The sequence below is a fragment of the Pieris rapae genome, chromosome 6 (assembly GCF_905147795.1).
Source record: "Pieris rapae chromosome 6, ilPieRapa1.1, whole genome shotgun sequence".
Lineage (NCBI taxonomy): Eukaryota > Metazoa > Arthropoda > Insecta > Lepidoptera > Pieridae > Pieris > Pieris rapae.
The window spans coordinates 3,468,591-3,484,263 of record NC_059514.1 but is presented as its reverse complement, the minus strand read 5'-3'; the positions used below and the strand labels follow the sequence as shown (position 1 = coordinate 3,484,263).

Sequence of the window (15,673 nt, the reverse complement as noted above, 5' to 3'; positions counted from 1 at the left end):
ATCCGAAGAGTTTTTTACTGTCTTTGGTTATAGTCTATGCACAAGTATTGCGTATCTGTGGTAAAAAATTGAATTAAGAAACTCGAGAATTGGCTCATTCATATTTTAAATGAAAACTACTCAGATGTTAGATTCTAATTACATATTATATTAAGTTTAGTGTCGACTATAAATTTTAATTTTTCATAATTTTTCAAACGTTTAAAAAAATTGCTAAGTATTGAATTTTATATAGTATTTATTAATATATTCTACATCATTTTAATATAAAAATAAAACGCGTTTGTATGCAATTTTGATGGTTTTTTTTTTGCAATTTCGTTGGATATTATTTACGTAATTACGTAACGTAATCTATACTATTACTTTGTCTCTTTAAATAGAAAGAATAATAAATAGACAAATTAGTAACAACGTCAATTTAAACAAAGTTTTTGTTTTTAAACTGAAACGGTACGTCAAATAATTAAGAAAACAAATTAATTTACGGGAAATTTATTTAAACTTTTACATATGTCTAACTCTTCAGATAGGCTTTAGCGTGGGAACAACTACAATACATATAATAAACTTTAAATTCGTTTACATATCTATTTACAATAACTTAAAATACACATATTGCATATAATACTGTATTTACAAGTGCATTGACATACATATATTAATATAGTCTTACTAATTTATAGGTAGGCGATACGAATCATATTTACAAATTTAAAGGTTGACATTGTATGTACATAGATGGCGACAAGAGTTGAAAGGAATATAAATTATTTAAGAATTTTTATTCTGTTGAAATTTGTTTAATAATAAATAAGATATTATCTATCTATTGTACTAATATATTGGATTTATTTCGTGTTTTTGAACATATGCATTTGTTAGTGACTTTGTTTTTCTTTTTTTAATTTTACAGCACAATTAATATGTTTTTTTTAGTACTTGAATAAACTTTTTTGTTATTTACATATTATGCTTAAATAAATTGGTTGTTGAAAATTGTTTAATGGTTTTGCCATGGTAAAGATACTGCAGTATTCTAGATCATAGTTTGCTACATAAAATAAGATTAGTTTTATATTAAATTGGCACCGCGATACGTTTACAATATACGTACACCTAAATAAAGGTATTTTAAATTTATAATAAATTACTTACATCACGTTCCTAATATTAATTTATTTACAATAATTGCGTTTTAAGTTAATAACTATCAGTAACGAAACATTTTTATTGGGAAAGTGGGGCAAAATGTGTACGCAACGTTTACCCTGAATTTGATAAATTATTCAACACAAATATAATGAAATCACATTCCTCCGTCAAAAATTTAATGTAAAGCAGTTCTTTTGGTGTGCGTTCAATATTTTGTCAAACTCGTAGCTAGACAGAAATTTCGTGACAAATGTCATTTATTCAACGAAATAAGTTCATTTAAAAGTGATAATACGCAAAATTAATGGGCTCATCCGATTCGTTAACATCACTGTCCACTGTGTCACTTTTTTGCCCCTTTTCATAGCGGCCTCTATCGTAATTAGAAAGATCACAGGGCGCGTCCACATCTTTGTAATCGTAATTGTAATAGTATTCGTGAACACTTGCACTGTTGTCTCTGTAGTCAGTTTGGTAGGCGCGGGGGGGCAAAGCTTCCGCGCCTTGGGGCGATCACTGCCGGTGGTGGGGCAGATGCATGTGGAGGTCGAGACGCGGTCGTTTGGCGTCATCTTCATCACTACAGGCGTCCGCGTCGTGGGATTCTTGCTCGTCACACTCGTCCCCAAGCTCCTCTTGTTTGCGTTTAGCCGTCGCCATTTCCGCCGCGTGTTTTTTCCGCCATTTTGTTCTTCTGTTTTGAAACCACACCTGAAATTAAAAGACATGTTATTGAAAGTTGTGTTGGCCTGATAGCTTCAGCGTGCGACTGACATCCTCGAGGTCGTAAGTTCGATTAATACCAAACGACTTTTATGTCTATGAAATAAAAGTGATAAATGGAATGGATGCAATCTGAGGTTGCAATAGGAGAAAGAATCCATTAAGGACCCTAGTGCCAGTGGTACATAGACTACTAATAAGAAAACTAGTTTTGTAAAGATTCCCGTGCAATATTTCTACGTAAAAAACTCTCCTTCAGAGGTAAAGGCATACATTAATAAAACTATGGTGCAGCCTTTTTCCAGGGTTGCGATTCATTTTTGTTTATTTAATTCTTTTAACAGCAAAAAGAGCAAATTTTATCTCTCACGGATCATCGTTCAATGTATAAGATTTTCGGAAGTCCCTGATCGTTTAGTGAAAATTTTCAACAAGGTGTGGTAACGAGCAGACGTTGCGTTTTAGTATAAGCAAATTATAAATAAAACAAAGGATTTAATCTATTCGTAATAACGATGCAATATTTTGTAAAACTCAAATAGGACTATACTTAAAAGACATTTTACATCTGCAAGCGCTAAGCTATTTGTCTTCTGAAAGCCAAATATAAAGAGCGGGTCAACATCCCACCGTGTGGACGGTGGACCTAATCTCCACCACCGACATCATAATGCCTCATTAAACACCTTTAAAGTTGAACCGAGAGGGTCGCTTCATCCCTCTCCTTCCCATTTCTTCTTTATCTACGCGATAAGGACGGAGATAGTAGCACGGTAATTAAGGGTCGTTTTGCAAATTACACGGTACTTAACCAGCCATATAACACTCATTAATCACGAGTCTTCCATCCCGCTCTATCGTTAGGACGGTCTATAGCACTATCTCTGTCTCCCCAGTGTTGGACATTAGACAGGGGTTTAATTAGGTCATAAATACATTTTCATGATTAAGGCCTCCAGTTTGTCGATCTTGAATATTAGGGCTGATGTCGGAGCTATTATGGGAGACATTTTGGAAGTCTGACATTTTACAAGTTGTTATCAAATTTGTTCTATGCTAGCGAGTGAGTTATTTATTTGCAATTATTCGATTCCTGCTCTTTCTTAAATAGTAACTTATGGAGAAAGATAGAATGAAATGTGAAGAAAGGTTATATGTATTAATCTAAGAACATTTAAAAATAATATAGTATACGATATCCAAAATGTAAGACGATACAAATGTAGAACGATGAGAAGGCTGTGGTACGCGATGCGCAGATGTTTAACAACGCTGGAAATTTCGCTTTATTAATTTTTAAGGACGGTTCAAGTTAGGTGATGTAGCTATATTTTATAAATATAATTGTACGCATTGAAGCCAGCGATGTTATTTACGTTTTTTCCTTTGTTTATCAGGATTTACCTCTTAAAAAATTCTAGGTAATTAAGGCCTTATTATTAACAGTTTCAGTTTCAGATAGATTATTATTAATTCCTTTAATTTGATTAAGGTTCAATAATAATTTATCTGAAATTGAGTATTTTCATCGCACGAGTTGTCACATAAATGTAAAGGTTTTCTTTTTCTTGTTTTTTTAACGGTATAATTGTTAGGTATACTGGCTCTCTTTCACATTGGTATTAAGTTACAGCAAAAATAGAAAATGTTGGTAGAAAAAACATGGCTTCCAAACGTTAGGAAAAGGACCATATTGCCAATGAACAGTTGCTGCATCTGCCACTCGACAAGAACCGCTGCACGAGACTGACGGCCAACCTTCAATAATGCAGAATAGAGAAAAATGAAAAAATAATCCTTACTAACAATAATTATAGTAATTAAAAAGTTCGTTTCGTCAATAACTGTATACACAAAACTGTCTTATTAACTGTAGATACTTATACAATATTATTATATAATTAATAATAATAGTAATAAGTCGCAAATGATTCTCTTCTTGCTAACACGTAAACTAAGATTACTTGAAGAGTGGGTACATAACGATACTTTGATGGCTCAGCGCTTATTAATTAGCCCTTACCAGACCTCGTAAATACCTCGGGAGCTGCATTTTATTGCAGGCTTTACAGCCACTTGATATATTTAGGGTTTTGTCAAGATATTCCAGTAATGGCTAATTGGGGATACTTTTATGATCTGTGGAACACGTGTCAATTAATCCGCTCATTTTTATTGCTAGCGATTTTTTAACAAACTTTTTTATGGAACTGTTATTATGTGGTTTTGTAAATATGCATCTAACTTTACGTCACTGTCAATGATGCCGTCATAGGTACTTGGAATATGGCGCAAATTGTTATATGTATGCGTACCAAATTTTCTCTCTTTATCTGTGGTTCGACACCGTGAAACAATGGCGTTCGCGCGTATTCCGCTTTCTGAATTCATTCATAGATTTTATTATATGTATTAAATAAACTCGTAGGCATAGTACCTAAATATTAGAGTAATAATTACGTTTTAATACTTTTAGTGACCAGTACAATTAAATAATTATCAAAGTATATAAAACTATTTTCTTCATTCGGCTTTATTCATTATTTATACATAAAATGTTGGCAATAAGCGCAACGCACATAGTACGAAAAATATTAAGTCTTTATTGTCTTTATAGATATTTATAAAATGCAAAAAATTTTACATAGAGGTAGAATTATAAAAATATATTGGGACCTCATGCTTTACACATATGAAAACTCAAAGATTATCATTTCATATTATTATTAGGAAGAATCAATCCCCGGTGATGATTGTTTTATTATGATGTTTCAATTATTATCTTCATGTGTGTGTTAAAATTATATTCGTATGTGTTAGGATTATAGGTACAATATTCAACGATTATATTGACATGAAATCCTAAGAACTTGGTTACTTTTCTAATATTTATGCCATAAAATATATATATATATACGAGAGACACAATTTTCTTAATACATCTTCACGAGTAGCGAGAAGTTTTTATTACAAGCATATTATTTGATAGCTATACTTGAGTAAAAGATAACCCCAGACTAGAAATCACCAAAACATTCCATATTGTTACATTTTACGAGCAAACTTCAGTTGCCCCATTATTATTTATATTATTATTTTCACCGTACAAACTTACCCCTGTCCAATTACTTAAGTGGTACGAACCGCGAGAAATAGCTTCATCTCCCTCTTTATTTCGAAAAATAATGACTCTGTCGCATTTTAATGGTGGCTACGAATGTCTTTATGCTTTCACTTAATAAAGACAGCTTAGTTACGATACGTTTGTCTTAGAAGCAATTAACTTCTGCGAACGTAGAATGTTTTAGTATGTTTGTATTGTTTACATACTGATAATATAGAGATATCTTAAATCGTATTGGATTTTATTTAAAAAAATGGGGGATGAATGTATTAGACAGATATATAACTTATACAGATAATTTATAAATAATTATAAATCGCTTCAGGCGTTTGTAGAAGCAAGATAAGCGAGAAGATAACTTTCTGTCATCTGTAATTTAAATGATGCAATAAATTTTTTAATAAAGTAATTACACAGCAAAGTCACTTTTCGTACCTTGAATGCTACCTCTTACCTTTACAAATTACGTTTTTTTTGTTTCCTCAAACATAATACCTTAATAGCTAGTGTACAGTGTCTTAATATAGTACACCGATTTTTATCGCAAGCATAATGTCATTAGGCAAAACACAGATTTGGAAATGCGTTAAAGGGGTGCGATAAGGGCGTGACAAATGACTTGCGCTAATGATCCCCGGATTACGTCATGGAGTTACTTCAGATGCCTGAAGACAGGTAGACCGTTTGGATAGCCTTGGAATTATATATTTACTTATTTTTAATTAGTTTAAATATTTTCCAAAAATGTTGTGAAAATATGTATTTTAAGTTAAAAAATACTATCATAAAAACACAATACATATGTACTTTATAACACTGTTTTTATATGAAAATGTAGCTGTTATATCAATTACTCTCAATTGTATATAATATATATAGCACGTTCTTTGTGAGTAGAATATTAATTATGTACCTAACATATTATTTAAGATACACTTTCTTTGGATACAACGTTCCGATTCGCCCCCCTCACAGTCTGCAGGAGACTATGTTGAAAATGGATATATAGAAATATTTCTGATTACATTTAGACGCTAGTCATATAAAACGTTTAAATTAGTTCAATCATACCTAAGTTATTTTTTTTTTATTAGCCGCATACAAAGTCCATTGGCAATACCTAAGTTAAACGTTTCAGTGTTGCCAGCATTCACAGTAACTCCTACTGTGAATGCTGGCAACACTTTGCCGGTTAAGCGTCACATCGTGCCGTCAGGTGAGTACGGAACAAAAAGCCATCCATCAAGTTTTTGTGCTGGAAATGAAATGCACTCGCGTACTCCATACTTTTATTTTGCTCCATTAGTGCGCGCCATCGATCAAAAACACAATTCCAATTTACCTATCCACCACAAATTCTTCAAAACGAACGATGAATTTTGTTGTTCGCAAAATTTATTGTAGATTTAAAAACATGCCACTACTACCTTTGGTTTACATGCTATTTATAAACTCGATTATGATTATACCTATGCCAATATTGCCAATATATTAAATATTGACATAAGTATAATCGTTTACTTATAGGAGTTTTTAACGCATTTTCCCTTCAGCCTAAATCAAAAAACGGATTGAAAAGAAAAAAATAAGTGAGAATACTTCAATTAAAATATTTAACTATTTCATTTACATTTGAATAACGAAATAAAATTCTTTATATTCTGGATATAATTACCATCTATGATGAAATCAAAACATCGAAAATACCGTCAAGACAATCGCACACAAAATGCACAAAATTACGTAGGTACCTACAGGCGATTTCTTTCATAAAGGAAAAGGATATAATTTGTGTGTGCGAGAATCACGAAACTTACTAGGTTTTCGTGTTAATGTACGTTACATGTATTTAAAAGCTTATACACGTTCGAGTAAATTACTTTGGACTTCTTAATAAAAAAAAAATCAGTGGCGCTACAACCTCTTTAGGCCTTGCCCTCAGATTTCTGAATCTGTTTCATAATCATTTTTAAATCTAATAGGCAAGTAGGTGATCAGCCTCTTGTGCCTGACACACGTCGGTTTCCTCACAATGTTTACCTTTACCGTTCGAGCGAGTGTTAAATGCGCACATAGAAAGAAAGTTGGTGCACAGCCGGGGATCGAACCTACCATCTCGGGTATGAGAGTCGCACGCTGAAGCCACTAGGCCAACACAGCTCTAACAAAAAAGGCGTAGCTTTTATAGAAATTATGTCCATATTACAAGCATCAATACGTTATAGTACAATCCGGCGCTAGTAAGGTCATTACTCAAGGTTTGAACGCGTGATTAACAGAGCTATTCAGCGGATTGGCCTTAATCACTTATCGATTGCCTGAGAACAGATTACACCACAATAAAACATCTATGCCTTCTTGTTTATGCTTTTGTAGGCCACATATTAATGATGGAAATCGTGTGTATACATTCTAGATGTCTAAACATTTGATTAATAAACATATTTAGTTAATTATATAATTATTTGGGCTTTCTTTTAGTCGTTAAGTTTTTTGATGGCATAAATCGCCCGTGCATTTGAAACACTTCGACAAATTAGATATTATAGTGATAGTAATTATTAAAATATTAAAATCGTTCTTGCCATTTAGACATGTCGCACTATATACAAAAACAGGCATATCACATAGTTTTAGCTAACGTACTCTGCCGTTATTATATAGCCTCGTTAAATTGTGTATGAGAAAGCAAAGAGAAGAAAAGAGACGGATTCTTCAAGCAACGATCTTCATTATAATTACCTTCAGTGTATTTTAAAAATATGAAATATAAATCTCATTAATTAAAAGTCCCAAAAGTTTTTGTTAATTGATGAAACGCCTGTATTTAATCAGGGTCTGTAAAAAGTATCTTTTTTAAGATGCATAAATCATAAAAGGATTAGAGCGGCGGCCGACTACAAATTTGCCGTTATTAAAAAAACTCATTTGCAAATTTCTAAAGAAAGAAGATATTAAAGAGATAAACTTAATTATCCCCCCCTTCCTCCCCGTGAACAACCCTCTCTTAAAAAAGTAAAAATGTTAATGAAATCTGAATTTTAATTAATGATTCAGGGATAAAAATAAATTGAAAGAGCTATTGTTAATGTTAGCTAAATTACAATATTAAACGAAAGATATTTTTAATTTTATTCTTAAACTTATATTTAAGGAATTGTATGAAATGTGTGTTTTATAATTATTGAAGCTTTCGGTATATAAAATATATATGGTATACAGATGTTAAATAAAACATGCTATATTTTAAAAAACTTAGGACCTCATTGCATCTACAATGACTAGAAATTATGTCTACTACGTATATCAATTAAATTATTAATGAATTTACACAAAATTTTAAAAAAGGAACTAGATAGTAATTTTACTAAGTAAAATTAATTATAAATAATAGAATTATCGTCATATAACAATTATACGGCAGTGTCAGGAGAGGACAAGTCTGAACACGGAAACTTTGCAAATTAAGCAAATGTAATTACCGCCCAGTACCGCCCGCCCAAAGACATAATTAAATGGAATCTTGTTGTAATTTTGACTTTTAATTTTTTCCCGCGTCACCTCGCCCTCATTAATTAATTTTGTGAAAAAAATTTAATCTCCGCTATTCTGTTTTCGGACGACATTTTTTATTTCTTAATGAAGCTGAGATTCTTTGATAGGCGGGTTCCTAATTATTTTTTCTGATCGCAGACTAAGATGTCAGGCTGTATTTTTTAAAATAAAAACCAATTACAATTGACAAAGTTTTTGTTAGATTTTTTATAGTATTTTTTAGCTATATTTATTTATAATCATGTATAAGTACGATGAACTATATACTCGTAGTTCTCCAAATTCAAATACCTACGTCTACGGACCTCAACTAAAGTCTCCTTATAAAAATGTATCATAGATATGGATTTTAGGTATCGTTTAATATATAAAGAATGAGTCAGGCTGTTTACATATAGCAAAAATTGAAATACCTATAAAATAATGTCATGTCAGATAATTATCAATATAAAACATGCCCGTTAAAAAGATAAGAGCATGACAAACAAGTTGCACGCAATTTAAATTTACAAATCGGTGTCAAAACAGTTTTATCTATTAGATCTGTGGACCCCTCGAATTGGGGCCTGTATCCCTTATCGTATCTGTGTAAGCCGCTCATCAACTCGGAATTAACTTAAATTGTAAACGCCTAATGCGATGGAGATATAGATTATAAAAAGTGCATTTACAAAATATAAAACCCAGTCTGTGATAAAATAAAATAATATCTATACTTTAACGATAAGTAAGCGTAAATCCGTTAAACTTATAGCCTTATACCAAACATAAATGTACTTATTTTCACTATAGAAAACTATTCACGTACTATAAATATTCAATGGTTATTGAATACTTTGTAATTGTCACTGTTGTAGGTAACGTATATATACTCAATCATTTGGCTAACACCGATATGAAGGTTTAAATTTTGTCTTCATAGATTGGCATGACAATATTTTGTTATGATCTTTCATAACTTAAAAACAAAACGCCATTATTTTAACGGTAATTTTGATATTTAAAAAACGTATATATATTGTAAAAACATTCTCAAAATGTCATTAGAATCGTAATGCGGCTACTGAGCGTTGTCGATCGCAATCGTTGGCTTAACTGTCATTTAAATTTAAATTAAGGCATTACCGAATGGTGCTCGATTTAAATGCACAGTCTTATCGTCGCGTGGGGCGCGTGTGGCCACAGCTTAACTATCTCGTGAGTTTGCTGTTTTACAAAAGTAATTTACTTTCGACTTTGTCAATAACGTGAAATTGAAGAATCAGATTTTTTAAGGGGGAAAACTTGTAGGAGGCTCATCTGATGTTAAGTGACAGCTGCGCGGACGCCGTATGGGCACTCTCAATGCCAGAGGGCTCGCGGGTGCGTTGGAGGCGTTTTAAGAATTGGAACGCTTTTTTCTTGTAGGACACTAAGTCAACTTTCAGAAATACTTTGAACACTTTCCGTGGTAAATTCGATAGAAGATGCAGAGAGGTGGTCTCTCAGCATCTTCATTTCTACGCAACGACATGAAATCAAGCCGCTCGGAAAGGGATTGGTCGTCGACAATTCAAACTCCTCTTCGTTTAATATGGCTAAGTGGAAGGTGCTGATTACTGATGTGATATAGAAACGTTAGTAAATGACAACTAAATTTATAATAACCTAATTGGTTTGATGTTCGAGTTTTCTTTAAGTTTAATTATTAGATAGTGATTTTAGATCAGCATTGCATACATATATAAACGTTGTACATATATACTTTATTTGCTTTTAAAGTGATATTACGATGGATGAATTTAAAGAAAACTGTCAGCCAGATCAGACTAGCGTGCTTTATTAAAATTAAAAGCATATTCTATGTTATTGTTTAAAACTTATAATTATATTATATCATATTTTGTCAAATCCCCTTCATCTGTAACCAAAACAATAAGATCACAGATACATAGACAAATGCAATCTGAAGGCGTTATCGTCACTTCAATGCGACTATCAATAACAAAGGGGCTGCCTGATCCAGGGCGATCGGAACAAATTGAAAACAACCCGCGTAACCACATCGCGATGCGATCCGATCACGCACTCACTGTTTTATTATTTATCAAGCGTAATCCGCCAACGTAATAAATCTGCGCGGACAGCCAGCCAACATGGCGGCATTTTTTTCGCGCCAAAAAGAATCGGCCGCGGAAAGCGGCAATGAGCGGCAGATTAGGCCCGGATAAGTCCAGGTTATTAATGGACACGAGATATACACGACAGAATGGATAATAAATGGATGTGCAATGTTTTTTTTTTCGGTTTTTGTTTATGTTTAGTCTGTATCGATGTGTCAGATTGTTATTTATGAGTAGGGTTGGCGATTTTAAAATAATATCGCTTGAAATGTGATAAATTTACTTGGAGCGAAATATTCCTGAAGTGTGACAGTACTTTTGGAACTTTTGTTACTTAGTACCTAGTCCTATTTATATTTACATTTTATACAGAGACCAAAAGAAAACATATGTTTTATTATTATAGCATATATAAAATGTAACAAATTGCGCGTTAAATAAAAGTAGATTGTTTAACACAGTAAGTCTAAACAATAATAAATGTATCATAACGGTGTCGCAGACTAAATATAGCTCAATAAAACATCATCGTAAGAAAACAGCTCGGTCAGCGCCGAGTCCTCACGTTATTATGTCCTGTGTCGAGGGACGAATGGCTCGTAAACCGTAGCTTACCTAAGCATTGTACAAATGTACTGCCCTTGTTAGTAATCGGGTGTTGTACAATAATATTCTATAAATGTAACGACAAAATGAAATAAACTTTATAGATGTATATGTAGTTTGGGAACTTACAATTTTCTTATCTATCCATTTGCGATTTAAAATTCAATATTGGTTAAAATTAATTATAAAAACATAGAGCAGACGAAAGTCAAGTAATAGATATATACTCAATTTATTTAAATATTGAATGACACTTATTTTTTATAGCATAAATAATCTCTGTACTGAGACATCATAGAACATTACGATCTATCCGAACTTATAAATAAGTAGTAATTTATTTCTGACCAAAGTTACTTATATAAGTAACTAAAAGTAGGTAAGCAAAGGTAATAATCAAAATATCCATACGGTAATTTTATTATTACCTATGCTTATCCATATGGATAATTTAATTATTAATTTATTTTTTCATAAAAAAATAATGCATCTAATCTAAACTTATCTAAAGTAGTAATTCGTAATGTATACTGTCAGATGACAAATTTAGAACATATATCTATAGAGTGATTTATGTAAAAGCTACTATTTCCAATACATTATAATTTATTTATTGGCTTAACAATATTAACCTAGAAGTAAAACGATTGTATACCCAAATTTTTGGATTGGAATTCTTCAAAAAATGTATAAAAGATTAGAAGATATTTTCTTATACAGAAAGTTGTATGAGAAAGTTTCGTCAAATATTATGAGGGAAACAGAGCAAGTTACGTAATAACCCGGTCTATTGGACACAAACTTACACGCTCACTGTAATGTTTCTTGGATAAACGGGAGTGTTATCTCGAATGCTATGCGATGGCTATAATGACCCTATTTGAAATTATTTATAAATGGAATATCTGGTAATAATTTAAATAAAATCCAAATATTAAATGAAATGATCAATATCTAACTAGCTGTTCGAACTAGCGAACTGTGGAATCGACTCCCGGTGGGGGCTAAGAGATACCTCCAACTGTTCAAAATCCGAGTTCAAGCCTCCCACTAAAAATCGATGTCTATGGGCTGCGATGACTGCCCTTTTTGGGCGTCTCGCAGGGTCGTTTGCCCCTCTATTGTATAAAAAATATATAAATAAATAAGAAAACTAACACTTCAGTGTGCAGGTTGTTCCATATAGTGGTGGTGTGAGGCAAAAAGTGCCTTAAAAGTCGCTCAGTTGTGGAACGACGGACGTCAAGGTGATACCGATGGTACTGATGGTATTTCGTATTCTCAACATACACATGTATATTGTTACATAAAATAGGGAAAAACGGCATTAACCTGAGCTGTAGGTTCTATTAGAAATCTGTTCATAAAAAATCAGAGTAGAATCGCATGGACATGAAATTTGATGTGCCATCATATCGATATTACGATCGTTCGCCTCGATTCCATTCGATTCTGGCAGAATCGATTCATGAATATATATTGCTTGCTAGCTGCCATGCGAATAATGAATTCTTTTATCGTGATTATGTTTTTTCATATAACAGTATCTTAGCGTAAGTGCTTTGTTAATATCTCGATTTTGTTTCATCAAACTGTATGAACTGGATATTCGATGTGTTCATGATTTATAAATAAATTCTTTGACAAAATATATATGTACGTTGTTATAAAAATAGTTTTTTTTAGTTTATGTAAGAATGAACATGTATGCTACGAGTACAAGTGCTACGAGAGCTACGCTGTAGACATTTTGTAGACACTATATAATGCTAAATGAAATAGAAATGTATCTATTCATATTTACACATATAAAAAAACAATATTTTACTATTTATACTATTCCTATTGAAGATCCAAGATAAAATTTACTGCTAGTTCCCAAATTGGGTGCAGAGAGAAGAACTAGCAAGAAACTCTCCTCCAGTCTTTTTAATAGCCAAGTTTTTCGTTGACAACGAATTTGTAAGGAACCATTAATTCAGGCTTCACTTGAAATTTCGAAACAAAATATTCTAATAGAAGCATCCAGACTCAGAACTATGTTCAATGTGAATGTTTGCATCTGCACATAGCATAAAAATAATATTAATAACCTCAGAAAACTTTATTCCAATCTCTTTCAAAATGGGAAAAAACATTACCCCAAAAATATACACTTGTAGTGCTTATAAAAGATATATATACTTTATCTAAATCTGTACTCATCTAAATGTCAAAAATGCAAATCTCATCTAAAGATTACATAGTTCCCAGCTTACCTCATTATTAGTGTTAAACTTCGAAAAAGTATGACTTTAGTTTTTATAAGTTCTTATAAAGAGCTTTACGGCTTTAAAAAAAACGTGTTTAGTTATTAGATATATTTTTATGTATTAGGTGATGTAGTTGGAATATCGTTTTCTGTTATGTATTATTAGGCTCATAGAGTAAATTATGTACACTGGACATGTAGCACTTATAATTATTGTTGAACATTGAATAAAGAATTTTTGATATTGTAAAAATTGTACTCGTCTAAATATACAATTTTTTTTTGCAATAACACAAATCATCAGTTACAACAAATCGTGTCGAAGTAAGCAATAACATCGGAACATCAACTCGTTACTGATGTTGCGTCGATAATACAACGATAATACCGCTATACGTATGCGGCCCGCGCGAACCTTTATTATTATTTCCACATATTGACTTTGCGTTGTCTATTGGGTGTGGGGGTGTGGGTGAGGGGTGGGGGTAAGATGTAGTCGCGTAGACACATGTAGCGGTCGAAATCGATAGCATAATGCGTTTAGGATTGGCTGCTCGTTTGCGCACCGACGGCTTACACCTAACTTTGTATGTAATTTGAGTTTAATGTCGCGTGGATGTTAGTGTATCTGCATGCTTTTGAATATTTTCACTTAACACTGCCACAGACTACTCTAGAGGCACTTCATTTCTTATGTATTAGATATGGTTTCCTCGATAGATATTTTGGAATGTTCTTCGCGCAAAATGTCCAATTATAATGACTGAAATGACCCAGAGAAACGTACAATAATCAAGTGAAATTATTATAATATAAAAATATCGCAAGGTGTTCTAAGATCATTTAATTGTCTGACATACGACGTCTGTATTCTTATAATCGTGTAAATTAATACGCGTGAAGTGAGTTTTTCTTTAAATTTAACGTATACGACAAAACAATAAGAAGCGGGAAACAAAAGACTATCGTGTCAATTCTATTAAAACATAATTTCGTTCGTTATAGTTTGTTGTAATAATAAAATGTCAATAACTTTGATTTAAAAGAGCATTAGTTTATTAAAGCAAAAGCAATACGATTTCAACATTTTAATATCGCGAATAATAATTTTATATCGTTTTGCAATATGCTGCCGGGCGCCATATTGCGATGATATTGAAATCTTTTATTTGAATAAAACTGACCACTGCATTTATTTTACTGAACGTCAATTCTGTCCATGAGTTCAATTCAACCTACTGTTATTTATACTGCAGTTATGTTTACAAACGGATTTCTGTTACAATATATTCATATTTCATATGGATATAACAGACATTGTTAAGCTAATTTAGTGATATTTAAAGGTTGAAACTTCTATATATGTATGAGAAAAAAAAACTATCATTAGCACCCTATCCTAGGATTCTACGTCGTACATTATTTATTTTTCAGAAAGTCTTGGCTTCTAGTAGCATATTGATTCATGCTGACTATATCCGCGTTGGAAATAGATTTATCAGGTTGAGCTGGTGAACTCCCATCTGATCTTGTCTTTGTTATTGAGTGTTTGTACCTTTAATACCAACACAAAATGCGACATCGACCCTACGGATTTTAAAAGAACTATATCGAAATAGCAAAAATGTTTGCGTCGATATCGCTAATGGAATGTACGAAGTAAGGAATTCTGCCATTGCCATTGGTACATAACCCGGACTCTACGCATAATAATAATAAAGCTCGTTTATTTTCCATTTTTACAAATCATAACAGTTTAAATTCAGATCGGAACCCCTTCGCGGGTAACCGTTTCCTCTAGTCTAATCCATAAACTACATATTCGGCATTCTTGTTCTCATACTTATGACTCACTCTGATTAAAACGATATGAATTTCAATTAAATCGACACACGAAACTGGATATATCAATTTAACTGTCTCATGGTCATACTATGAACTTAACTCTGCCGAATATCGAAGCCTTTTTATCTTAATACCATCTAGTAATATATCACTCTATCGCCACAACATTCTTAGCTGTCTGTCGCTTTGACAAATGAAAGCGTCAGCCGCCGAATGTCATTAAAAACATCTGATTATCGATATTAAAAACAGCTAAACAGAATTCTAAATCGCATGTAAAAGGTTCAATCTCAAATGCCTAATTAGTTAAGT

At 32.4% G+C, this 15,673-nt stretch overlaps 1 protein-coding gene across 1 annotated transcript in view; it reads right to left on the bottom strand.

The window, feature by feature from the left end:
• Positions 1-284: 284 nt before the first annotated feature.
• Positions 285-15,673, bottom strand: part of LOC110995708 (homeobox protein Nkx-6.2) — a 41,044-nt gene continuing 25,655 nt past the window's right edge. Inside the window, exon 3 of the mRNA XM_022262996.2 lies at positions 285-1,866. Coding sequence (XP_022118688.1) covers positions 1,669-1,866 — 198 coding nt within the window. The 3' untranslated portion in view covers positions 285-1,668. The remainder of the gene's footprint in view (positions 1,867-15,673) is intronic.